Source organism: Phyllostomus discolor, chromosome 4 (genome assembly GCF_004126475.2).
Source record: "Phyllostomus discolor isolate MPI-MPIP mPhyDis1 chromosome 4, mPhyDis1.pri.v3, whole genome shotgun sequence".
In the NCBI taxonomy this organism is placed as follows: Eukaryota; Metazoa; Chordata; class Mammalia; order Chiroptera; family Phyllostomidae; genus Phyllostomus; species Phyllostomus discolor.
The window spans coordinates 112093716-112121194 of NC_040906.2; the positions used below are offsets into that span (position 1 = coordinate 112093716).

A 27479-nucleotide genomic window follows, 5' to 3' on the forward strand; every position below is an offset into this window, starting at 1 on the left:
AGCTTTTGACCATGTGCCCTTTAAATTTGTTCCTGTAAACCCTTCCTATTCTCCCCTGAAATTCCCTCTTCTCTCCCCTCTGGTCACTGTCAGTCTGTCCCCTATTTCAGTGTCTTTGGTTATATTTTGCTTGTTTCTTTGTTTTGTTGTTTAGATTCCTGTTAAAGGTGAGATCATATGGTATTTGTCTTTCACTGCCTGGCTTGTTTCGCTTAGCATAATGCTTTCCAGCTCCATCCAAGCTGTTGCAAAGGGTAGGAGCTCCTTCTTTCTTTCTGCTGCATAGAATTCTGTTGTGTAAATGTACCATAGTTTTTTGATCCATTCATTTACTGATGGGCATCTAGGTTGCTTCCAGCACCTAGCTATTGTAAATTGTGCTGCTATGGACATCGGGGTGCCAAGGTTCTTTTGTATTGGTGTTTTAGTGTTCTTAGGATATAGTCCCAGCAGTGGAATCACAGGGTCAAAAGGCAGATCCATTTTTAGTTTTCTGAGGAAGTTCCATACTGCTTTCCATAGTGGTTGTACCAGTCTGCAGTCCCACCAACAGTGCACTAGGGATCCCTTTTCTCTACAACCTCTCCAACACTTGTTGTTTGTTGTTTTGTTTATGATGGCCATTCTGACTAGTGTGAAGTGGTATCTCATTGTGGTTTTAATTTGCATCTCTCTGATAGCTAGCAATATTGAACATTGTTTCATTTGTTCCTGTAAACCCTTCCTATTCTCCCCTGAAATTCCCTCTTCTCTCCCCTCTGGTCACTGTCAGTCTGTCCCCTATTTCAGTGTCTTTGGTTATATTTTGCTTGTTCCTTTGTTTTGTTGTTTGGATTTTCTGTATGTCCTCCTTGGAGAAATGCCTGTTCAAGTCCTTTGCCCATTTTTTAATTGGGTTACTTGTCTTCTTAGAGTGGAGTCGTGTAAGTTCTTTATATATTTTGGAGATTAAACCCTTGTGTGAGGTATCATTGGCAAATATGTTTTCCCATACAGTTGGTTCTCTTTTTATTTTGATACTGTTTTCTTTAGCTGTGCAAAAGCTTTTATTTTGATGAGGTCCCATTTGTTTATTCTTTCCTTTATGTCCCTTGCTCTAGGAGACATGTCAGTAAAAAAGTTTCTGCATGAAATATCTGAGATTTTCCTACCTACGTTCTCTTCTAGGACTTTAATGGTGTCACAGTTTATATTTAAGTCTTTTATCCACCTTGAATTTATTTTTGTATAAGGTGTAAGTTGGTGCTCGAGTTTCATTTTTTTGCACGTAGCTGTCCAGTTCTCTCAACACCATTTGTTGAAGAGGCTATTTTTATTCCATTTTATGTTGCTGCTTCCTTTGTCAAATATTAATTGACCATAGAGTTGGGTTTGTTTCTGGGCTCTCTGTTCTGTTCCATTGGTCCATGTGCCTGTTTTCATGCCAGTACCTGGCTGTTTTGATTACAGTGGCCTTGTAGTATAGTTTAGTGTCAGGTATTGTGATCCCTCCTACTTTACTCTTCTTTCTCAAAATTGCAGCAGCTATTTGGGGTTGTTTATGGTTCCATATAAATTTTTGAAATGTTTGTTCTATGTCTGTGAAGTAAGCCATTGGTACTATAATAGGTATTGCATTGAATGTGTAAATTGCTTTGGGTAGTATGAACATTTTGATGATATTAATTCTTCCAATCCATGAACACGGTATATGTTTCCATTTGTTTGTGTCTTCCTTGATTTCTTTCCTCAGTGTTATGTAGTTTTCTGAATACAGGTCTTTTACCTCTTTGGTTAGGTTTATTCCTAGGTATTTTATTTTTCTTTTTGCTATTTCAAATGGGATTTTTTTTCTTGATTTCTGCTTCTGCTGTTTCATTGTTGGTGTACAGAAATGCCTTTGATTTCTGGATATTGACTTTGTATCCCGCTGTTTTGCCAAATTCATTTATTAGGTCAAGCAGTTTTTTGGTGGAGTCTATAGGATTTTCTATGTACACTATCATGTCATCTGCAAACAGTGACAGTTTTGTTTTCTCCTTTCTGATTTGGATGCCTTTTATTTCTTTTTCTTGTCTAATCGCTGTGGCTAAAACTTCCAGTACTATATTGAATAGAAGTGGTGAAAGTGGACATCCTTGTCTTGTTCCTGATCTTAGTGGAAAAGATTTTAATTTTTGCCCATTGAGTATGATGTTGTCTGTAGGTCTCTCATATATGGCCTTTATTGCATTGAGGAATGCTCCCTCTATTCCCACTTTGCTGAGTATTTTTATCATAAATGGGTGCTGTACCTTATCGAATGCTTTTTCTGCATCTATTGATATGATCATGTGGTTTTTGTCTTTGCTTTTGTTTACGTGATGTATTGCATTTACTGATTTGCGAATATTGTACCATCCTTGCATCCCTGGAATGAATCCCACTTGGTCATGCTGTATGATCTTTTTAATGTACTGTTGGATGCGGTTTGCCAATATTTTGTTGAGGATTTTAGCGTCAATGTTCATCAGCGACATTGGCCTGAAGTTTTCTTTCTTTGTTGTATCTTTATCTGGTTTTGGAATTAGGATGATGTTGGCCTCATAAAAAGAGTTTGGGAGTCTTCCATCATTTTGGATTTTTTGGAATAGTCTGTGTAGGATAGGGGTTAGTTCTTCCTTAAATGCTTTGTAAAATTCTCCCCTGAAACCATCTGGTCCAGGGCTTTTGTGTGTTTGGAGTTTTTTGATTACTGCCTCAATTTCTTTTGCTGTTATTGGTTTGTTCAGGCTTTCTGCTTCTTTTCCATTGAGTTTTGGAAGATTATATTTTTCTAGAAATTTGTCCATTTCATCTAGGTTTTCAAATTTCTTGGCATACAGTTCTTTGTAGTAATTTCTTACAATCCTTTGTATTTCTGTGGTATCTGTTGTAATCTCTTCTCTTTCATTTCTGATTGTGTTTATTTGGGTCTTCTCTCTTTTTTTCTTGATGAGTCTGCTTAAAGGCTTGTCGATTGTGTTTATCTTTTCAAAGAACCAGCTCTTGGATTCATTGATCCTTAGAATTGTGCTTTTAGTCTCTATGTCATTTAATTCTGCTCTGATCTTGGTTATTTCCTTCCTTCTGCTTGCTCTGGGCTGTCTTTGTTGTTGTTCCTCGAGTTCTTGTAGACGTAGGGTTAGGTTGTTTGTTTGGAATGTTTCTAACTTTTTTAGGTGGGCCTGTATCGCTATGAACTTCCCTCTCAGGACTGCCTTGGCTGTATCCCATAAGTTTTGGGTTGTTGTGAGTTTGTTTTCATTTGTTTCTAGAAACCTTTTGATTTCTTCCCTAATATCATTCTTGACCCATTCATTGTTTAATAGCATGCTATTTAATCTCCATGATTTTGAGTGTTTTGGGTTTTTTTCCTTGGGGTTGGTTTCTAGCTTCAGTCTCTTGTGATCTGAGAAAATGCTTGGTATGATTTCAATTTTTTTGAAATTGTTGAGGCTTGTTTTGTGTCCTATCATGTGGTCAATCTTTGAAAATGTTCCATGTACATTTGAAAAGAATGTGTATTTAGCTTCTTTGGGATGGAGGGTTCTGTATATATCAGTAAAGCCCATTTCATCTAGGGTATTGTTCAATGCCACAATATCTTTGTTGATATTTTGTTTGGAAGATCTGTCCATTTTTGATAGTGGGGTGTTAAAATCCCCCACAATAATTGTGTTGCTGTCCATATCTTTCTTGAAGTCCTCTAAGATTTTCTTTATGTATTTGGGTGCTCCTATGTTGGGTGCATATATATTTACAATATTTATGTCTTCTTGGTGGATTCTTCCCTTGAGTATTATGAAATGATCTCCTGGGTCTCTCTTTATGGTCGTTTTTTGGAAGTCTATTTTGTCAGATATGAGTATTGCTACTCCGGGGTTTTTTTCCTGTCTATTTGCTTGGAAAATTTGTTTCCAGCCCTTCACTTTCAGCCTGTGCAGGTCTTTTATCCTGAGGTGGGTCTCTTGTAGGCAGCATATGTGTAGGTCATGTTTTCTTACCCAATCAGCTATTCTATGTCTTTTGATTGGAGCATTTAATCCATTTACGTTTAAGGTTATTATTGATAGGTACTTATTCATTGCCTTTTATGTACGTGTGTTCCTCTCTCACTCTCTCTTTTCCTTTCTTTCCTTAAAGCAGTCCCTTTAGCATCTCTTGCAGAGCTGGTTTAGTGGAAGTGTATTCTTTTAGACTTCTTTTGTCTGAGAAGCTTCTTATTTCGCCTTCTATCTTGATTGAGAGCCTTGCTGGGTAAAGTAGTCGTGGTTGCAGGCCTCTGGTTCTTATTACTTGGATTATTTCTTGCCATTCTCTTCTGGCTTGGAGTGTTTCCATTGAGAAGTCAGCTGTTAGCCTTATTGGGGCTCCCTTGTATGTTACTTCCTTTTTCTCCCTCGCTGCCTTTAAGATTCTCTCTTTGTCTTGAAATTTTGCCATTTTAATTATGATGTGTCTTGAGAGATGGGTCTCTTTGGGTTCCTCTTGATTGGGACTCTCTGTGTTTCCTGGATTTGTGTGACTTTTTCTCTCATCAAATTAGGGAAGTTTTCCACCATTACTTTTTCAAATAGGTTTTCTATCCCTTGTTCTTCTTCTTCTCCTTCTGGTATCCCTATTATACAGATATTATTATGTTTTATATTGTCTTGCATTTCTCTTAATCCCTCTTCATTCTTTCTGAGCCTCTTTTCCTTTTCTTGTTCTTTCTGGGTGTTTTCTTCTACTTTGTCCTCTAGCTCGCTGATCCAATCTTCTGCTTCATCGATCCTGCTTTTCATTCCTTCTACTGTGTTCTTCAGTTCAGAAATCGTATTCTTCATTTCCTCTTGGCCCTTGTTGAGAGTTTCTATTTCCTTTTTTATGCTGATGTAGTTTTCATTGAGTTCATTGTAGCTTCCCTGTAGTTTCTGGTAGCTCATTGTGAGCTCATTGAGCTTCCTGACGATCATTGCTTTGAACTCTATATCTGATAGTTGAATTGCCTCTATTTCATTTAGCATTCTTTCTGAGGCTTCCTCCTTTCCTTCCATTTGGGGATTGTTTCTTTGTCTTCCCATTGTTTGTGAGACTCTTCTTGTTTGCCTCAGCTTCTTATATTGATCTGTTCTGGATCCCTGGGTTTGTGGTGTGAACTTCTTTAGTAGAATAGCAGTGAGTTTCAGTGTGCAGTTTCCTTGATCTCCCAAGCTCACTGGTCTTGGGCTGTCATTTAAGTTGGCTTTGTGTTTGCCTTTGGGTTTTGATTGTTGTTGGGTCTTTCTTTGGTGGTTCCTTCCCACCAGCTGGTTAAATGCAGGTCACTCTGTCCACCACCTCCTGTATTTTGTTGTGCTGGTGAGGGAAGATTGTGTTGAAGCTGGTTCTTCCATGTGTATAAGGTTTAAAGAATTCTCTCTTGCTCTTGTTCAGTTGTTTGTATTGGGTACTGTCTCTACTGTTTAGTTGTATTTCCAGATAGGCCCTGGATTGAGGTTTGTGTGGTTACTACTCCCTCCTTCACCTTCTTCTGTTGTTATCTGTTAGTGGTTCCTTTGTTGTTGGGTTTCCTCTTCCAGTGGGTATCCTGGTGTTCACCACCTCCACCTATTCTTTTTTGTCTTGTTGCCGCACTCTTCTTAGGGTTCAGTTTTTCGGTTCCGCTACAATCCTTGGTCCCCTATTTTCACAAATGCTGAAGTATGTTGGTTGCTTGTTTCTCTACTCCATAGATCAGTCAGGATTTTCTCCCCTGAGCAGAGGGAAGCCGAATCTGCTCCTTCCTACTCCGACGCCATCTTTGGTTTTTGTAGAATATATTTTTTTAAAAAAATGGATTAGGTTAGCTTTATAAAAATCCCATAGTTGAGTATTAATTATTCTTATTTCTCTGGGACCAGTAAAAAGCTTCACCACAGACTAAATTCTGTTTTGTTTCCCTATTTTAAAAAATTTTATTGTTCTTCAAGTACAGTTGTCTGCCCTTTCCCCCCACCTCTCTCCAATACCTCAGCCATCCCCACCTCCCTTCCCTGATTTCATGCCCCCCCTCCAGTTTTATCCATGTGTCCTGTATAGTTAGTTGTTCATGAAAACCCTTTACCCTTTCCCCCTCCGTTAGTCCCATATATATATTTAGAACCTATATATACATCAGTTATGTCCATTTGATCTAGGGCAATGTTCAATACTGCAATAGCCTTGTTGATATTTTGTTTGGAAGATCTATCCATTTTTGACAGTGGGGTGTTAAAATTCCCTACTGTAAGTATGTTGTTGTCTCTATCTTTCTTGAAGTCCTCCAAGATTTTCCTTATATATTTAGGTGCTCCTATGTTGGGTGTACGTATGTTTACAACACCTATGTCTTCTTGATAAATTCTCCTGTTGAGTATTATGAAATGTCCTTCTGTGTCTCTTTTTATGGCCTTTGTCTTTAAATCTATTTTGTCTGATAAAAGTATTTCAACCCTGGCTTTTTCCCCCCGTCCATTTGCTTGGAATATTTTTTTTTCCAGCCCTTCACTTTCACTCTGTGTAGGCCTTTTTTTTCTGAGGAGTCTCTTTTAGGCAGCATATGTGTGTGTATGGGTCATGTTTTCTTATCCATTCAGCTACCCTGTGTCTTTTGATTGGCATATTTAATCCATTAACATTTAAGGTTATTATTTGTGGTATTTATTCATTTTCCCCCTTTGTACCTGTGTTCCTCTCTCTCTCTCTCTCTTTTCCTTCCTCTTCTTATAGCAGTCCCTTTAGCATATCTTGAAGTGCTGGTTTGGTGGAAGTGTATTCTTTCAGCTTTCTTTGCCTGGGAAATTCCTTGTTTCACCTTTCATTTTAATTTGGAGCCTTGCTGGGTAGAGTGGTCTTAGTTGCAGGCCTTTTTTTCCCCATTACTTGGAATATTTCTTGCCATTCTCTCCTGGATTGGAGGTTTCTGTTGAGAAATCAGCTGCTAGTTTTATCAGTGCCCCTTGTATGTCACTTGTTTCTCCATTGCTGCTTTTAGGATTCTCTCTTCATCTTTAAAAGTTGCCATTTTAATTATGATGTGTCTGGAGAGGGCCTCTTTGGGTTCATCTTGATTGGGGCCCTCTGTGCTGCCTGAACTTATGTGTCTTTTTCCCTCTCCAGGTTTGGAAAGTTTTCTGTCATTATTTTTTCAAACAGGGTTTCTATCCCTTGTTCCTTTTCTTCTCCTTCTGATATCCCTATGATTGAAATGTTATTGCGTTTCATGTTATCTTGGAGTTCTCTTAAGCTATCTCCATATTTTTTGAGTCTTATTTTGTGCAGCTGCTTTACCTGGGTGTTTCTTTCCACCTTGTCTTCCAGCTCTCTAATTCCATCCTCTGCTTCATCCAGCCTGCTTGTAATTCCTTCTAGTGTGTTTTTTATTTCAGAAATTGTATTCTTCATTTCTTCCTTGTTTTTGTTTATAGTTTCTATTTGCTTTTTCATATTATAGTTCTCACTCAGTTCCTTGTAATTGTCTGTGTGTTTCTTGGACATCATTATAACCATTATTTTGAATTCTACATCTGTTAGTTTGCTGACCTCCATTTCATTGATCTCTTTTAGTAGGGAGTATTCCATTCCTTTTGATTTCAGGTTCTTATTTTGTCTCCCCATTTTAGGTGAATCTATTTGTTTGTTTCTGTGCTTTCTGATGTTCCACTTTGCTAGCTGTCTTTGTAGGGTGAACTTCTGTGGTAGGAGTTCTGTGGAATTCAGAGGTGTGTTTTTTTTTATCTTCTTGTCTGGATGCTCTAGGGTTTCCCTTTCTTCCATTTGTATGGGCTCTCTTGTTGTACTTGGGTTTTTACCTCTTGGTGATTTCTTTGTTGGTGGGGTCTCTCCTCCAGCAGGTATATTAGTGATCACAGCTCCCACCTAATCTTGTATGTGATCAGTGGCAGAAGGAAGGCAAAATGGGTTGCTACAGCAAGAGAGTATATGGGCTTTAAAGTATCAACAAGTAGAGAGGAAATAGGAGATCCTTTGGATAAGTATAGTGTTAACTGATATTTCAACCAACTAGCCACTTTTTATAAAAGATGAAAAACAAATACAACTCTTGTTAGAGGGGATAGGATTGTGAGCTGAATCCAGAAAACAGAGCCTTTGTGCAAGGTTAGATGATGAGATGTAGTGAGAGTGAAGGATAGAAAGTAGACGTAGTGTGTGAGAGAACAGAGTTAACCACAACAATAATAAAGCTCAGGAAGATAGTGAAATGGGCTAAGACCATGGAGGGGTGCTGTGTATTATTTACAATTGTGTGGAACAACAATTATTTACAATGATACTGGAACAACAATAATATGACAGGAACTATATGATCTGAATAATAGGAATAGAAAGTACATGACCAAGAGTAGTGTGTTATTGGAATATGACTCAAGTGAAAGAAGGAAAGTTAAAATACAATATGAAAGAGAGAACAAGGAAAACCAGTCAAACAATGTAATTAAGCAAACAAACAATATGAAGAAAACTAAACAGAAAGAAGAGAAATAAAAATACTAATAAAGTAAAAGAAGTAAAAATAATGAAAAAATAATAATACGAATAAACAATAAAATGTAAGTTCTATAGGACAGCAAAGTGAAATTTGTCTCAGTTTCTCAGATGTTGGTATTAGCTTTGTGCTCCCTCTCTGGATCCCTCTCTGGACCTTTCACAGCTCCAGGTCTTATCGGCTCACTTGGGAAAAGAAAGGGGGGAGGAGAAAAAAAGCTTCCTGCTGACTTTAAACCTGCCAAGCAAATTCTTTTGGTCTTCTGGGATGCAGCAGGCAGAAGGGAGCTAGGGTTCGCTTTTTCTCCCTTCCTGTGGTTTTGTGAGGATGGAGTCCAGGTCTGGACTGCAATATTTGCTGTTGCCCAGCCTCCAGCCCAGGTCTTCCATGCACGGCCTGCACTGCTGGGGCCACCACTGTCCATCTGCGCCAGGCCAGTGCCTTTAATCCACCACTTGTGCTGCCCATGAGGTGCACTGATTAGGCGCAACTCAAACACCACCTTCTCCCTCTTTGCTGGCCTGGGTGATACACACTCTCAAAGTCTCTTTAGGGCAATTCAGCTCCCCCACTAAATTAAGTGTCTCTGGGGACTGCTAACTCCCTGAGCCTGGCTGCCCTCTGCTGAATGGTCTGTGAGGTGCACTGCTTCCTTCCTCTTCACCAGCTGCTGCGCGAGAGTTCCTTAAACAGTGGCTGAGAGCCTTTTTTGGAGTACAATCCACTTGTTTAAGCTCACCACTCTTAACAAGTGTCCAGCTTTTCACATGGCCCAACTTCCAACCAGACTGGAGACTGTCTGGGTCAGAGTCTGACACGGCCCAACTCTTCTCCCTTCATCAGGTGTCACCTGACTCCCCAATTTCTCTGGTAATGACCTAGTTGGCGTCTATAGTCCCAGCGGGTGAACACTGCACCATGTCTGTGCATCTCCCACTTTGTCTTTATTCCCCTCAGAGACTTCAAGTATCCAGGTCTCTCCTGGTGCCTCGCTGTCTTCCCTGCTTTGGTAGGGGAGGGAGCTGATGATCTAACTCTCCTCCAGAAATCCTGCAGCCGCACCAACCATGATGGCTGGTATGCGGCCAGGGCCGCAGGAGCCTTGGTCCCCATGCAGGTACCAGGGACCTTACTGTCCCAATGCAATCTCCTTACCATCTGTTTTTCAATGTCCTCTACAATTTTGGCCTCCAAACTTCGTATAAGCTAGGATTCTGTTGGCTATTCATTGTGTTCCTTAGAAAATTAGCTAGGTGTTCCAGCTGTGTGCAGGGGGAGGTGGGCTCCACTCCCACCTACTTTGCTGCCATTCAGCATGTGTTGTTAAAGATCACCATTTTAAGAGAAGAACTTATGATATTAGTCTTATTTTATGTAACTGTTGAAGTTAAATTAAAACACATCAATGCAAGAAGAATCCTCAGGAGAATGTGTTGCTTCTAGCAGGATGGAACAGATTTACCCTGCCTCACAATAAACAGGCAGTAATTTACTGAGGTGCTTATACCAGGTGAGAAGATTGGGTGAATCTCAAGGGGATATTAAGTTATAAAAACCCAGGGAGATGGAATAGTCCAGCTGGCTTCTTGAGCCAGCCTGGCAGTATCGCCCGTGGCTGGGTGCCTTCTGGAGGTTTGGAGCCTGAAGACTCTGGTAGTGTTGCTTTGCTCCTACTTTGTGTGTGGGCATGTTTACACACCTACACTGAACTTTGAATCTTTGCATCTCTTGGTGTCTTTTTTTAATCCTCACCCGAGAATATGCTTATTGATTTTAAAGAGAGGGGAAGGGAGGTAGAGAGATGGAGAGAAACATTAATGGGAGAGAGAAATATTGATTGGTTGCCTCTTGTACACCTGACCTGGGACTGAACCCATAATCTAGGCATGTGCCCTCACCAGGAATCAAATATGTAACACTTTAGATTATGGGATGACACTCCAACAAACTGAGCCACACTGGCTCTTGGTGTCCTTCTGTTTATCACTTTCACTTGCTGTGACAGCCACTTCAGTATGCTGAGCACTAAAATCCTAGTCATCTGAGAGTGGGTGAGGGACTAGAATGTTGTGTTCTTTTTTGATGTCAATAGCATTATTCTTTAGTATAATGTTATGGCCAGTGCCTCTGTTGCTTCTAAACTATGGTTTAAGTAGTAATATTTCTTTCTAAGGAAAGAAATACGTGTTAGGAGAACTCAAATTCTATGTCTGATCAGCTTTGAGGTCTTTGACTTTTTTTTTTTAATTTTCCAAGTCTTTCTTTTTTTTTTTTTTAAAGATTTTATTTATTTATTTTTAGGGAGGGAAGGAAGGGGAGGGGAGAGAGAGAGAGAGAAACATCAATGTGCGGTTGCTGGGGGTTATGGCCTGCAACCCAGGAATGTACCCTGGCTGGGAATCGAACCTGGGACACTTTGGTTCCCAGCCCGCGCTCAATCCACTGAGCTATGCCAGCCAGGGCTGGTCTTTGACTTTTATTAACAAAACAATAGACAGGATGTTGTAACAGACACTGTCCATGTTTTAGTATGTCTTTTGTGTCTCTTTTACCATTTCCATGTGCTCTTTCTCAGTTTCTTTGGGATTCTAATACATTCACCCACATTCACCACTCCCTCCTGGAGAACTGGAGCCACTTTATTGGCAGACACAAAGAACAGGCAGTACTGGGGAGTTTATCACACCTTGCTTGGCTTCCCCCCTTCCTTAATGGTTTCTCTTCAGAGCATTCACCAAGTAAATTGCTTACATGAGAATCCTCATATCAACCTATGCTTCTGGAGAACCAGAAGGTGGATGTATACTTGGATCTTTACCACGATGGCTTGTGTTTCTGCTTTCTGCCACTAGGGGGCGATATAATCACATTGCATGCCGAGAAATGGTAAAAACTGTTGGATAAGTATCAGCAAAACAAAATCAGGAGGAATAAAATCACAAAACAAAATCACAAGGTTTAAGAAGCAAAAACAAGATCCTAAGTTTCAGAATTAATTATTTCCAAAATTTAATTAATGTTCCACATTGTCATAACTTTGTTAGATTCTTTATAACTTGGTGCTAATTTATTATCCAAATCTAGTAAAACAAAAACCATTGTTTTACATTTTCTCATTTTTAAAATAGTGAGCCAGTTACTTTAGTGAATCAATTATTAAAAGCTTTTTCATTTCAGCACATTACTGTGTCAGCAGGAGACTTGTAAGTTACACTTTCCAATTGATTGTTTTCATTTCATTGCTTAGTTATATGAAACATCCCTGGTACGTCATGGCTTGATGACTCTTGGGCCCAGTGGTTCAGGGAAGACAACTGTTATAACCATCCTGATGAAGGCATTAACAGAATGCGGGAGGCCTCACAGAGAAATGCGAATGAATCCAAAAGCTATTACTGCGCCTCAGATGTTTGGCAGACTGGACACTGCTACCAATGATTGGACAGACGGGATTTTTTCTACTCTGTGGAGAAAAACGTTAAAAGCTAAAAAAGGTATACATAAGCTCTCCTTTGTGATCAATTTTTTCCTGCCAGTTTATTATTAACAGTATTTGCTTAATTTTCTGTTCTAATTATACGCAGGTGAAAACATATTCCTTATTTTAGATGGCCCTGTAGATGCCATTTGGATTGAGAACTTAAATTCTGTGTTGGATGACAATAAAACGCTCACGTTAGCTAATGGAGATCGCATCCCCATGTCCCCTAATTGTAAGCTTTTGTTTGAAGTCCACAATATTGAGAACGCCTCTCCTGCCACTGTTTCTAGAATGGGCATGGTCTACATCAGCAGCTCTGCCCTCAACTGGAAGCCGATATTAGAGGTGCGGTGAGAGACTTACAGATGCCCATTAGGTATCTTTCCATATTTCACTTTCTTAGTAAACAGAGACTCTGTTTCTTTGCTGCAGGCATGGTTGAAGAAGCGCACTGCACAGGAAGCTTCTGTATTCCAAACTCTGTATAATAAAACATTTGAAGATATATATACATTTATGAAACTAAACCTCAATCCAAAAATGCAACTCCTAGAGTGCAACTATATTGTGCAAGTAAGATTTTTTTGTGTATTCACTACTTAGATTTGAGATTTTTTTTTTCTACTCAGTTGCAGTTTAGAGGCATCTGAAATAAAAATTTATGTAGTGCATAGGCATCTTTTTATCATTTGGCTGCCAAGGTTCTGAGAAGTTGGATTCCTATTAAAGAGCTCATTCACGCTCTTACTGCCATCTCTCTTGTCATTTTCACCTCCTTGGGAGTTGTTGTTAGGGGAAGAGAGTGAGCTGTCTTCCCCATCATCGAGCTTAGTGACCTTCCAGAAAGTATGTCCAATAAAAAGAGTAGACAAAATAAAAAAATAGATCTTGCAGTTCTATAGAAAAGTACAAAAAGGAGCTGATGGCATTCAGGAAAACTTGACAATGTTGGCTATGCAAATTTAGTATATAGTAGATAGGGAGACTTTTCAACAATTCTTCAAGTAGTTTATAGTATCTTTTTTTCCACACTCAGTTTTTCTTATTAATCTTTGGAAAACAAACAACAACAGAACTAAGTATAGATTTTTAAGGGCTTAAATTCTAGCCCAGAGGTGATCTCTTATCCATTCTAGTGCTGTGGTTCTTAGTATAAGGGGCATCAGTCAGTGAGGGTGGGTGGGTAAGAAATAGTGCATGAGGCTGAAGTAAATATGTAGTAATTACTTTAAGATGCATAATGTAAGTGGAAATCTTATTTTGAAATAATTTTGTTTTGAAAGACTGATGTCTTACTCTACATACATTTCTTTCTGATGCCGAATGGGGGTCGGCACACTTTCTTAAAGGGGCAGCTAGTAGACATTTTAGGCTTTGCACAACTCTCTGTCTCAACCACTCGATTCTGCTGTTTATTGCAAAAGCCGCTGACACACAAAACATACATGAGTGTGACCTTGTTTTCGTAAAACTTTATTTGCCCAGCATGTGGCTGGCCCTTGGGGCCACAGTTTGCTGTTCCTTGCAAAATGTTAAAAAGAAAGAAAATCTTTGATCTAGACAATTTGGAATAACCAAATTTTAGAACCAGAAACTGCCTTAGAAAACATTTAGTCTAGGCTTTTCACTTTTCAGATCAAAAAACCAAAACTCGGGTTAGTATCATTAGCATGGAGTAGAAACCAGCCCCCCAGATTCCCAGGTTAGCAGCCTTTCTGCCAGGCCCTGCGGCCCTTCTAAAGCAGGACAGCTCTTCTTCTGAGTGGTGATGCTGCTGGACAGTGACCAGCAGTGTGTGCAGATATATTTGTATTCTCTTTCCTTCCTTCTAAGTTTACTATCATTTAATTTTTAATGTAAACCATTTAAATGTAAAAATTTATTTAATTGTATTTTAAATATTTTCAGTCTCTCACTCTTCTGGAAGGTCTGATTCCCTCCAAAGAAGAAGGTGGTGTTTCATGTGTTGAACATCTTCATAAACTGTTTGTGTTTGGCCTGATGTGGAGTTTAGGAGCCCTTCTGGAATTGGAAAGCAGAGAGAAGCTTGAGGCCTTTATACGAAATCATGAAAGCAAGTTAGACTTACCACAAATACCTAAAGACACAAATCAAACCATGTATGAGTTTTATGTTACTGATTATGGTAAGCATAGTGACTTATACCTAAAATGAAATGACATTTTTTAAATGGGAAAAATATAAACTTCCATGAACTCTTCTGTAGGGAAATAGTAAACCAGTTATGAATAACAATTTCTCATACATTTTTGAAGGGCATATATGCAAAGAGTAATATAATTTTGCATATTGGCCATGGTGGGAATTGGCATAGAGACTTTTGACTTCTCCTCCTCTTGGCATAAATAAGTTAGCAATACCTCCTACACTAGCTGCTTTCTAATGCTTGACAAGGAAAGGTAGCAGTGTGGAGAACACAGATTTTTCGTGATGCAGGAACATATCAATCCCACAACTTCCCTACTGGAAATGTCATAATAACTAGAGAGTGAGCCAAACAGATGAGTCTTCTTCACGTAGCAGATGCAGCCTCCCATGTGTTGCAGGGCCCAGCTCACCTCTCTCTAAAAGAAATGCCCTTGATCTTGGTGCTTTTATCCAGAACCTCGCTCTCAGTTCTTCTAAGTCCCAGGGAAGAAAACTTATGCTTCCCAACAATTGTGCTTACCTCTGACGCTTTCTGAAACTCCCAAACAGCAAAGGCATTTTTTTTAATGCACAAGCTCAAAAGAAGAGGAGAGTAGATAGCAATAGCTACATTTTGAAAGCAAGAAAGCAGAAAGGTATGTGGCAGTTGACTTAGCACACTGGACAAAGGTAAACCCTACACCAGCAGAGGGAAGATTCGAGAAGCAATGGTACATATCATAGAACCTTCAAAGGGCCCAGGCATTGGAAACTGGGCAAAGTGGAGCTAAAGACAAGAAGGCTGCTCATGTGTTTGCTTAAGAAACACCTTTAGGTCCTCATCCCAAAGCCACACTGCTGCATAGCTGCACCTACCCCACAGTGGCCAAAGACTGAAGAATTACAAATTGTTTGGAAAGTGTAAAATACAGGGTTGCCTGGATCTAGGGGACACTAGGCCCATTTGAGGGTAGGGGAATCATCTAAATATGAGCATTAAGTGAGTTTGTATTTTAAAGGACTTTTATAAAGAGACTCAAGTAAATGAAATTTTTTAGCTGGCCATCTTTAACCAGAGTGACCAATGATTTTACAGCATGCGATAAGATGCTGTTAAAGAACTGGAATGATAAAAAGGATGTCTAAGTCAAAATGCAAACTAAAATTAAATGCATCCTTCAGTGTAGGTATGAATTCTCTTAGAATCCAGAGCCCACCCACAGATGGTTCTTTGAAAAGATCAATAAAATTGATAAATCTCTTACCAGAGATATCAGGGGGGAAAAGAGAAGACATAAATCACCATTGTCCAGAATGAAAGAGGGAATATCACTACAGATCCTGCAGATATTTTTAAAAAAGAAATGACTATTAGAGACATTATTAAAAGTACATTTGATGATGTAGGTGAAACAGGCAAATTCCTTGAAAGATACAAATTGCCAAACATCAAGAAGAAATACTCTAAATATCCCTATGGTACTTAAAAATTGAATTTGTAGATAAAACACCTTTTTACAAAGAAAACTGTAGGCTCAGATGACTTCATTGGTGAATTCTATCAAATACTTAAGGAAGAAGTAATTATCAATTCTACATAAACTCTTCCAAAATATATAAGGAGGAAACACTTGCCAGCTCATTTTATAAAGACAACGTTACCTGATACCAAAACCAGAAAAAGACATTATAAAGAACATTGACACAGATTTCTTAATAAAATTTTAACAAATTAAATCCAATAGTATATTAAAAAGGATAATACAGGGTCCAGCAGAGAAGTAGGCCAGGTCTGCACACTGATCTTTCTCCCTTCCTTCCCCTCTCTAAGTAAATAAATAAGATCTTTAAAAACAACTACAATGGGATATTTAGCTACTAGAATGACTAAAATTAAAAATAACACCAAATATTGGCAAGAATGTGCAGTGGGAAGAACTCTCATGCACTACACAATGGTACAGCCACTTTGGAAAAGCAGTCTGGCAGTTTCTTAAAAGTTAAACATACACTTATCATATGACTTGATTATTTTGCAAGGAAACCTGAAATTGAGGTTATTGTTCCAATGATGAATGTTGCTTTGTTACCTTCAAAAGTTATCCTCGCATCTCTTTCCATGCAGTCTGTGTACGCAGCGACTTTTTTGGTACAATTCCAAATCAAAGCAAAATCGTTTTGAAGATATCTAACATAGCAGTTAAACTCAACAGTGCAACAACCACCATGCAAGTAATTCATTTTAAATGGCAACAATATGAATAGCTCTGACCAAGTTAGTCTAACCAACAGTGATTGTAAGGCATCATTCAAGAGATGCTAAGATATAATAAAAGTTCTTCTTAGAATTGATGAAATGTGGTAATAATAATTATCATGATAATAATACCAATCAGTAAATTACTACTTACTATAAGTCAGAGTGTGAGGACTCTATGACACTGGTTTTAGGGCCAGATTTGTTTTCCCATTTTTCATGGCAAACATCGTGGTGCAGTGACCAGTCATCCCTTGTTGGTTTTCCCCATCCTTTCAGGGGATGTGGCTTTCCTACTAGATACTAAACATGCCACTGGGCTCACCGCTGGCTGATCTGGATTGCATTTCAGGCCACATCTCTCTGGATGAATGATTTAGCAATTGAAAACTTTGTAAGGAGTCAAAACAAATTTAATTATCAATGCCACATGTATTAGATAGGCAGATATTAGATTAGATATTACAGAAGACGGTAGTCTATATAAACAGGTAGGTTAACATGTTTTAGGAAAGTGTTTAAAATGTTTTATGATTCTGTTGATTGTTTATAGTACCTGTATTTTTATATTCTGATTACTTTCAAAGAATGTAGTTTTATTAAGATGGATTTTTACTTATTGTATAGGTGATTGGGAGCACTGGAATAAGAAACTTCAGCCATATTTTTACCCAACTGACAGTATTCCAGAGTATTCATCAATTTTGGTTCCAAATGTTGACAATATTAGAACAAACTTTTTGATAGACACCATTGCAAAACAAAATAAAGTAAGTTTGATAGTGTCTTACTTAGATGACTGCAAACCATTCCTTTTCTTATGCGACAGATAGAAGAATTGAATTCCAGCACAATGGGCTGGAGGCAGTGGGAGAAACACGTTTGGGAAATAAACCCCAGGTCCCAGGGCACACTTCCACTGAAATCCTCTGAACTGCTGACTCCCGCCTTGCTGAGGGGAGTGGGCGTCTGCTTACAAAGTCCTTCCATGCTCCTGTGGTCACATGTTCCTTCCAGCACTTTTACAGCATACTTTTTACTTTTAAATCTTTAATTCAACTATGATATATTTTGTGTAGGTATAATTCTAAAAAATAAGTTGTACTTTATAGAATGAAAGAATGGCCACTAGAACCATAAAATATTTAAAACTAAATATGTAATAACACTTTCAACATGCTTATCCTGCGGTTACAGGCTGTTTTGCTCACAGGAGAGCAGGGGACTGCAAAAACCGTAATGATTAAGGCCTATCTGAAAAAATACGACCCTGAAGTACAGTTATCCAAAAGTTTAAACTTTTCATCTGCCACAGAACCAATGATGTTTCAGGTAAAACCCATCGTTTCCTGTAGTAATCAATATATTAAATACGTATTTAAGTGGTGGCTATAAGAAATGTGTATGCATATAAAATATTCATATATATATGAAATGTTTTCACATGTATATGAAAATAACATCAAAATAAAGGGTGTGGCAGTTGGCATGCAGCTGTTTAACCTCCCTAAGTTTGAGATTAAAGCCAAATCCATATACCATATTTGCATTAATAGTCTAACATTTATTAATAGCCTAAAATTTGGATTAATAGCCTAAAATTGAGACTGAAGCTGTACTTTTGAGTGTATCTCTTTTAACATAAATTAATGATTAATATCATAATAACTTATTTTTTTAATTCACAATACATATTTTAATGATATTTACACATATTACATAAATTATATTCTACTCTGGAAAATATGCTCATCATTTTTAGAAATGTGGCTTGGGATCTAATGCATAAGACAAACCATTTCCTTTTCTCTAGAGAACAATTGAAAGCTATGTGGATAAGCGAATGGGAAGCACATATGGGCCACCAGGAGGCAGAAAAATGACTGTGTTTATTGATGATATTAATATGCCCATCATTAATGAGTGGGGAGATCAGGTATGACTAAAATATCTCCTATAGATTATATTTAATAAGTACTTTGGTCATATGTAAAAATATCAAATCATCTTCATCTTACTAAACCTGGTAACAGCTGTTGGACTTTTTTGACTTCTCGGTTCCAGGTGACATTCTCCCTTCTTGAAATCCCCCTGCACTTTTTCGCAACATGCCCACCTGTCTCTCTGGCTACTTGATTTCCGTGTCCTTTCTGGCTCCTCTCTTCCCCTCTCCAAGGTTTTAGCCTTGCTCTCTTACCTTTTCCTCTACATACTCTCCAAGGAGTACTTGATTAGAAAACACTTGTTTTTTGTAACTCTGTCACATATCACTGTCCTAGTCATGGTCATCTTCAATCCGAGTCATTCCCCATTAGGGAACCTCACTGATGCTGCTAGAATTCTGCATGTTTTGTCAGATACCCAGCACCTCTCTCCTTCCTCCATGCACTGCCTCATCAGCACCCTCTACCTGGAGCTGGCAGGACCCCTCCCATCCTGCCCTTTATCCTGGTTTACCTCAGGTACCATTGGGTGGCCAGGACCCCGGGTCTGTGCTCATCCTGAGAATAACCCCCAGACAACTCTGCTTGACCCTTCTGTGATCTCCTCTCTTACTTCCCCACTCCTTTCTGTGTGCCCCTGGAAGCCAGTGTTAATCCACAAAATTCACTGTAAATTTGACTTCTCTGAACTTTTCCTTCACCTCATGCTGTAATGGAAACTCAGGACACCGCTCTCCCTGCAGACTTCTCCATTTGAACCCCTGGGCCTGCAGGTGAGGAGGATGTCCTCCTTGCTTCTCATTGCCCTCTGCCCTCAGATATTACCCCTCCTTCCCTGAAGGTTTCAGTTCCTGGATCACTGTTACTCTCTCTAGCACTGTCCCTGTCATCAGGGCTGAGCTGTGTGGGTGTGCAAACTGTGGACTCGCACTTCAAAGAGTCCTGCATGTGGTTTAATGCTCTGTTGTCACCATCTTGAAATTCTTAATAATTTTTGAAGAAGGAGCCTTGTATTTTCATTTTGCCCTGGGTCCTGCAAATTATACAACCTACTGTCATAATTCTTGGTGATGCTGGTATGTGCATACATGATCTTGGCCTCTTAGTTCCCTGGCCTCCTCCAATGATCATGCCTCCCATGCTGGCTGAATGACTCATTCATGCAGTCATACCCTATACATTGTCATTACCAGTGTGACTCCTTCAGCATCTCAGTCTCAAGCAGTTCATTCTCTGATTACCATGTCCACTCTTGCAGCTCATTCCTTCTGCTGCTCCAGATTGACCTGCTATCCATTTTTCCTATCATCATTAAACTATCCCCATTTCCTGCCATTTCTTCATTTCTCTTCCCAGCTAAAATTCCGTGATCCATCACTGCAATCATTGTAGCATACACCCTCTGCTCATCTGCCTTAATCACGTTGAAGCCTTGGTGAAATTTGCTGTGTACTCTCCATCCACCTGCACCTATGCAGCTAAACTTGGCTGGAGAAAACCACATCTGGTTTCACTTTCAAATCACAATCATGCATCTCAGCCGAGCTCTTTAACAATCATACTGCATCTCATGTTTTATGTTTGCCCTGTGTATTCCTGTACCACATTTCCTTTGTAGTAGGCCCATGCTCTGGGAGATGACTATTTCATACCTTTTCCTTTTTCCCAGACCTCCGACACCTCCATTTCCTCACTCTCAGATGAGCATAGACATGTTGCAGCTTTCTTTCTGCTTCTCTGAGTAAATTGATTTTCCCTTTTGTTTATTATTTACATACCGTACTTAATTTCCATGTTCTAGAGGTTACCCTACATCCTGCATACACAGATAATCAAAAATAAACATGACCAGATCTTTAACTCTCATTTTGTATGTCCAATGACATTAGAACACTTCAATTTCCTTCATCTTTCTCTTGACTTCTTATTTTATTGTTGACATGTATTTTAAGTCTATAACTCTCTTTTAAAATACAGTTTCCATGAGACATTATTTTTAATATTTTATATATTCACTCTTCATTTGCATTACCCATATATTTATCACTTTCTTTGCTCTTTACTTGTTCTTGAGTCTTGAGCCTTCCTTCTGGTATTATGTTTTTTCTGCTTTTAAAACTTTCTTCAGAGAAGGTCTTTTAATGACTAATGCTTGGTTTTTGTTTGTTTGCAAATGTGTTTACTTCATCATCTTTATTTGAAAGACATTGCTGCTGAATATAAATATCTAAGTGGGCAGTTATTTTTTTCATAGTGTTGAATATATTATTCCTGTCTTCTGTTTTCTTTGCTGTTGTTAAGTAATGAACTATCCTTAAGCATTGCACCTCTGTAATTAACCTGCCTTTTTTCATTTGCTGCTTTTAAGACTTTCTCTTTACCTTACTTTACTATATTTTTTCTTTTTTAAATGATGCTCCTTTATGGAGATTTAATTGTATTTATTTGCTTGGGATTCACTGGGACTTGTGAACCTGCTTGTTCTCTTTAATCAGTTTGAGAAAATTTCTAGCCCTTATCTCTTCAAATATTGCTTCTGCCTCACCTTCTTCTTTTCTTGGATCCCAGATGTACCAATATTAGACTTTCTTCTATCCAGGGATGTCCAACTTGTGGTCCACAGGCTGCATGTGGCCCAGGATGGCTATGAATGTGGCCCAACACAAAATTGTAAATTTAACATTGTGCAAGTTTTTGGAGTGTGATTATGGGTCACGGTGTATTTAATGTTTGGCCCAAGACAACTCTTCTTCCAGTGTGGCCCAGAGATGTCAAAAAGTTGGATACCCCTGTTGCCCTCTATGTTTCTGTAACACTCTTCTGTAAATTCAAAACTTTGTTTCCTCTAATGCTTATGTTGCAGATAATTTCCCCTCTCTTCCACTTCAGTAGTTTGCTTCTTGGTTTTGTCCAATCTATTGTCAAATTATTTATTGAGTTTTAATTTTAGTTACTAGTTATTTGATTCTCATTTCTTTTTTATTTTAAAATATATTTTATTGATTATACTATTACAGTCATCCCATTTCCCCCCTTCATTCCTCTCCACCCTGCACACCCACTCCCACCCACATTCCCCCCTTTAGTTCATGTCCACGACTCATGAGTTCTTTAGCTTCTACATTTCCCATACTATTCTTGCCCTCCCCCTGTCTATTTTTTACCTACCATCTATGCTACTTATGGATGTACCTTTTCCCCCTCTCTCCTCCTCCCACCCCCCTGTTGCTAACACTCCATATGATCTCCATTTCTGTGGTTCTGTTCCTGTTCTAGTTGTTTGCTTGGTTTGTTTTTGTTTTAGGTGTGGTTGTTAATAACTGTGAGTTTGCTGTCTTTTTACTGTTCATATTTTTTATCTTCTTTTTCTTAGATAAGTCCCTTTAACATTTCACAAAATAAGGGCTTGGTGATGATGAACTCCTTTAACTTGACCTTATCTGAGAAGCACTTTATCTGCCCTTCCATTCTAAATGAAAGCTTTGCTGGATAGAACAATCTTGGATGTAGGTCCTTGCCTTTCATGGCTTGGAATACTTCTTTCCAGCCCCTTCTTGCTTCCAAGGTCTCTTTTGAGAAATCAGCTGGCAGTCTGATGGGAACTCCTTTGCAGGTGACTGTCTCCTTATCTCTTGCTGCTTCTAGGATTCTCTCCTTCATGTTAATCTTGGGTAATGCAATTATGATGTGTATTCATATTGGTGTGAATCCTCCTTGATGTGAATCCTCCTTGGTGTGTTCCTCCTTGGGTCCAACTTCTCTAGGACTCTCTGAGCTTCCTGGACTTCCTCAAAGTCTATTTCCTTTGCCAGATTGGGGAAGTTCTCCTTTATTACTTTTTCAAATAAGTTTTCCATTTGTTGCTCTTCCTCTTCCCCTTCTGGTACCCCAATAATTCGGATGTTGGAACATTTAAAGATGTCCTGGAGGTTCCTAAGCCTCTCCTCATTTTTTTTTTGAATTCTTGTTTCTTCATTCTTTTCTGTTTGGTTGTTTCTTTCTTTCTTCTGGTCCACTTTCTTCTGGTCCACTTCATTGATATGAGACCCAGTTTCCTTCCCATCATTATTGGATTCCTGTACATTTTCCTTTATTTCACGTATCATAACCTTCATTTGTTCTAATTTGTGACCAGATTCAACCAATTCTGTGAGCATCCTGATCACCGGTGCTTTGAACTGTGCACCTGATAGGTTGGCTATCTCTTTGTCACTTAGTTGAATTTGCTCTGGAGCTTTGATCTGTTCTTCCTTTTGGGCCATTTTTTTTTTGGTCTTGTTGAGCCTGTTACACTGAGGGGTGGAGTCTTAGGTGTTCACCAGGGCGGGGCAACCCACGTTGCTGGGTTGTGACGCTGTATGTGGGGGCAAGGTCCAAGAGGGAACAATGACACTTGCTCCACTCTCTGTTGGATTTCAGTCCCTTCTACTGCTTCCCCCAAGCAAACTGGGTGCTGATTCCCGTGTGGGTGGGCTTGTGTAGGTTTTAGGACCCTGTGGGTCTCTCCAACAAACTCTCCTGTGAGGCTGGGAGTTCCTCCCTGCACCTCAACCCCCATAGGTGTTTACAGTTGGTGTTTTGAGGCTTTATTTCCCAGTGCTGGGACCCTGGGTTGCAAGATCTGTCTTGCTCCCCAGTTTCACCTGGTTTATCTGCACTGGAATGTGGGACTGCCTGGTTAGCTAGCTGGCTTGTGCATCATGCCTCAGTTCACAATTGCCATCTCGCTGCGTCTACCCATTGCCACCCTGTGCCTGGGGTCTGCCATCCAGTGCCCTCGAGCCCAGGGTCTGCCTGCTGCTGTCTTGTGCACCCAGGGTTTGTCAGCTGCTGCCTTATGTGCCAGTTACCATCACTTTTCTTGCCGCAATCCCTCTCTGCCTAGCTGCCCAACTCCACCCCTCCTAATGGTCTGGATGAATGTGTCTATTTTAACTCCTTGGTCAGACTTCCATACAGTTCAATTTCCTGTCAGTTCTGGTTGTTATTTTGTTTCTAAATTGTTGTTGTCCTTATTTTGGTTGTGCGAGGAGGCACAGTGTGCCTACCTATGCCTCCATCTTGGCCGGAAGTCTGACTCTCGTTTCTTTCAAAAATGTCATTTTTAATAATTTCCTATTCTTTCCATGTATTTTGAAATGTGTTGTCTATTTCTTTAAACAGTTTCAGCACAGTTGTTTTAATTTTTGTTTCTTAATTCCAGCATGTGAAGTCCATGTGGGTCTGTTTCTGTTCTCTGTGGTTTGAATAGTTCTTGTGCAGCTCCAGACTCTCATTTTCTGTATGTATCATTGGCTTCTTGCTTGGTCATTGCCCTTGAAAAATTATCTGTGGCTGTTTCTTGAAGCCTAGGATGGATATGCCCTCAACCAGACAGGTTTTGAGTTTACTTCTGCCAGATCCTTAAGAGCTTACTCAAGGATCAAAGCACGGTTAAGATTTGAAAGCCTCTGGCCCACTTAGACTATGTATACTGAAGGTACAAATCTATGCAGCTGTCATTCTGAAGCTGCAGCCTCCCAGCGAAAGGTTTTTATTCCTTTTTCTTCCCCTTTTTCTCCTATTCAGCAGGGTTCCAGGGCAGATAGACTGCTCAGCAGTTTCTATCAGGTCATGAGAGCTGGAAGCATATTTACATACCATCTATAAACTGAAGAGCTCCTCAGTTTCAGGCTCATTTACCCAATTGGGAGTGTGTAGTTGGATCTCTCACTTAACATCTGCAAAGCCAAATTCCTGTTGCTCTTTAAATCTGTTCTTCCAACAGTGCTCTACATGTCAAAAAATAGCAACGCCACATTCAGTCTCTCAGGACCATTAAAAATGTCTCCTAATTGCTTTCCTGTTTCCCTTGCCCCTCTCACTCTATTCTCAAATCAGCAAGCAATTAAAACATGATTCATAGCATGACACACTCCTCTGCTCAAAATCCTCCCATGAAACTTGTAGAGTATAAATGCCAAAATTCTTACCATGACTCAAAAACCCTACCCTGTTGGATCTTATCTCCCCAAGACTCTGTTCCAACTACATTGACTGAGCCTTGTTACACCCTGGATATGATGTTCACTCAGCATGTCTGCATTTACTGTTTATTCTGCCTGGAATGCTCTTCCCCTAGCATTTAGATGGGTTTCCTTTCTCACATTCTTCGAGTCTTTGCTTATATGTCCTGTGAGGAGAAGCCACCCCTGTTCCCCATATTCAGTTGTATCCCTGAGCAATACCTATTTCCTTTCTCTGCTTTATTTTTTTCCACAAAGACTTATTCTCTGTCACCACTAGAATGTATGCTCCATGCAGACAGGGACTTCTGTCTGTGCTCAACAGAGTCAGACACACAGTAGTCACTCATTAAATGTTTGTTTAGTGAAAGGCAGCTATATTTGAGGTGCTTATGTGTCATCACTTTGAGATGCTCAGTAGGAATTCAGATATATAGGCGTGAAGCTTAGAAAGGAATCTGAAGCTAGAGTTCCCTAGTGGAGATTCTTTTGGGTACAGGGTTGCAATAGCACCCCCTGATCTAGTGGGAAGAGAAAAGGAGGGATGGAATCCTGTAGAACATTACATGTGAGGGATGGGTGGAGAAACAGTAGTTGGGAGAGTCAGAGATGAACCTAAAAGAACTGAGCCTCTGAAAGCAGGAAAGAAAAATTCGTCAATAAGGAGGGAGCATTAACAATGTTAGAGGCTGCATAAAAGATAAGGATACAAAACCTAAAACCAAACATTCAGTAATACAATACTGAAAACTCAGGAGTAAACTATCTCACATTCTGATTTAAGTATTTTGAGGTGTTGAATTTTTAGTGTGAAGGATATTTATAATAAAACTTGTAACTTTGAGCACTGTTGTAATTATACCAAATATTCCATAATTCACCTATCAAAATTTACTTGGAAATTAGTTTTATCAGTGTGATGAAGAGCACATTGGACTTGCACCATACTTATTGAACTTATTTAGAGTTCATGGGTGATTGTTTAAGTCAAATAACCTTGAAGGTGATCATCAACATTCACAAACACTTCACCGATAAAAGTTGAATATTTTCTTCTAATCTCATTTGTACTATTTTATAGGAGATACAGAAGAATATGATAATGATATGTTATTAAAATATTACTATATCACATTTCAGATAACTAATGAGATTGTGCGACAAATGATGGAAATGGAAGGGATGTACAGCCTGGACAAGCCTGGAGACTTCACCACTATTGTGGATGTGCAGCTCATAGCGGCGATGATCCACCCTGGGGGGGGTCGCAATGACATTCCTCAGCGTTTAAAAAGACAATTTACCGTATTTAATTGCACATTGCCTTCAAATGCTTCAATAGACAAAATTTTTGGTATGACTGTCGTTGGTGTTTAATTTCATTACATATGGACATAAACCATGCAAAATCTTATTTAAGAGATAAAAGGCTCTGTTTGAGGTGGGAATTAAATATCTGAAATAGAGAGCTAAATACCAGAAAAGAGGGTGTAAATTCTAAGAAGAATGTTTATAGCCCATTTTAAGACTCAGAAATTTAGAAATAGCCTTGTTGAAGGTTGCCTTTAGAGGTAAGCACACCTTTATGTTTTGGTTTTCTTGGCATGGTTAATAAGAGAAATTTGGGCTGAGTGACTGCACATTGATCATAGGTTAACAATATAATATACCAAGTCAAATGGAGCACTTTGAAGTATTAATAAAAATGAATATTTTAATGTGACATTTAGGCTCACATAAACTGTACCATCAAAAATTATGTTCATGAAGACCCACAAGAGAAACCTATGGATGTGTACGTGGACATTAATTATTTGACAGAGCAAGTGCTGTAACCAGAAGGGGTAGGACAGAATTTCAATAGGTGATACTAGGATGTTTAGTAATTTTTATGGGAAAATCATTGAAATTGGACCCCTACCTCACACCAAGAATAAAATCAATACAGATGGATTAAAGATCTAAATATGAAAATTAAAGCTCATAAAACATTTGGAAGAAAATACAGGAAAATATCTGAAAGAGTTCTGTGTAGGAAAGAACTTTTTAAATTAAGACTCACAAAGCATAAGCCATAAGGAGAAAAAAGTGATAAATTTGATAGGTTAAGAACTTATACAGAACTTATATAGATGGTGTTGATCTAAAAAGTAACGTTAATGGAGTAAAAACACAAGCCCCAAAGTGGAAAAAAATATTTCAACCCATATAACACAACAAAAAAGTTAGTATTCTTAGTATTTAAAGAAATTTTATGAATTATTCAGAGAAAAGCAAACAACTTAATATAAAAATGGGCAATGAAAAACAGGTACTTTAAGAAGAGGAAATCAAATGGCAAGTAAACAAATGTAAAGGTGATAAGCATTAGTATTCAGAAAAACAAATTTTAAAACAACAAGGAAATGCCACATCATACCCATTAGGTTAGCAGAAATGGAAAATTCTTACTAAATCAGGCGTTCGTGAGAATGCGAAGCGAGTGGGACTCTCGCCCTCTGCTGGCGGGTCCGTAAATTGCTGCCAGCCCCGGGAATGCGGGCTGGAGCCGCCTGGGGCACACCCCTGGCAGTCCCGGTTCCAGGATATAACAATTTACCATTGTTTTCCTCCATGGCTTGTGCTTTCTGAGTATCGTTTAAGAAGTCCTTTTCTACCCAGAGGTCATGCAGATGGTCTCCTATATTTTTTCCCCACTTGGTATAGTTTCACCTTCCATATTTAAGTCCTTAATCCATATGCATGATTTTTCATATATGTGCCAGAAGTCTTACACAAGAATGTTCATAGAACAGTGTTCATGATAGCAGAAACATTGAAATAACCCCAATATGTATCGACAGTAAAACCAGATAAGTAAACTGCGGCACAGGTGCACAGTGCAATGCTGTGCAGCAGTGAATCTGAGGAAACAGCTATATTTTTCAACACGGATGAAGCCAGAAGTGACATGTTGAGTGAAGGGGGCAAGTCACAGAGAAATATATGATTCCATTAAATTAAGTTTCAAAAATTAAGGGTAAAAAAAGTTAAAGTTCAGAAACATAAATGGCAAAGCTATCACCTAGTCAGAGCAGTAGCTACCACTAGGGGAAAAAGGGTGGATAGTGATCGACAGCCGGGCTTTTGGTGTACTGGG

The 27479-nt window shown here is 39.0% G+C and overlaps 1 protein-coding gene across 1 annotated transcript in view; it reads left to right on the plus strand.

The window, feature by feature from the left end:
• DNAH8 (dynein axonemal heavy chain 8) overlaps window positions 1-27479 on the plus strand; it is a 305262-nt gene that overhangs the window by 135431 nt on the left and 142352 nt on the right. The window contains exons 49-56 of the mRNA XM_028509424.2: window positions 11754-12000; window positions 12091-12332; window positions 12420-12560; window positions 13896-14133; window positions 17020-17162; window positions 17590-17724; window positions 18206-18328; window positions 25481-25694. Coding sequence (XP_028365225.2) covers window positions 11754-12000; window positions 12091-12332; window positions 12420-12560; window positions 13896-14133; window positions 17020-17162; window positions 17590-17724; window positions 18206-18328; window positions 25481-25694 — 1483 coding nt within the window. The remainder of the gene's footprint in view (window positions 1-11753; window positions 12001-12090; window positions 12333-12419; window positions 12561-13895; window positions 14134-17019; window positions 17163-17589; window positions 17725-18205; window positions 18329-25480; window positions 25695-27479) is intronic.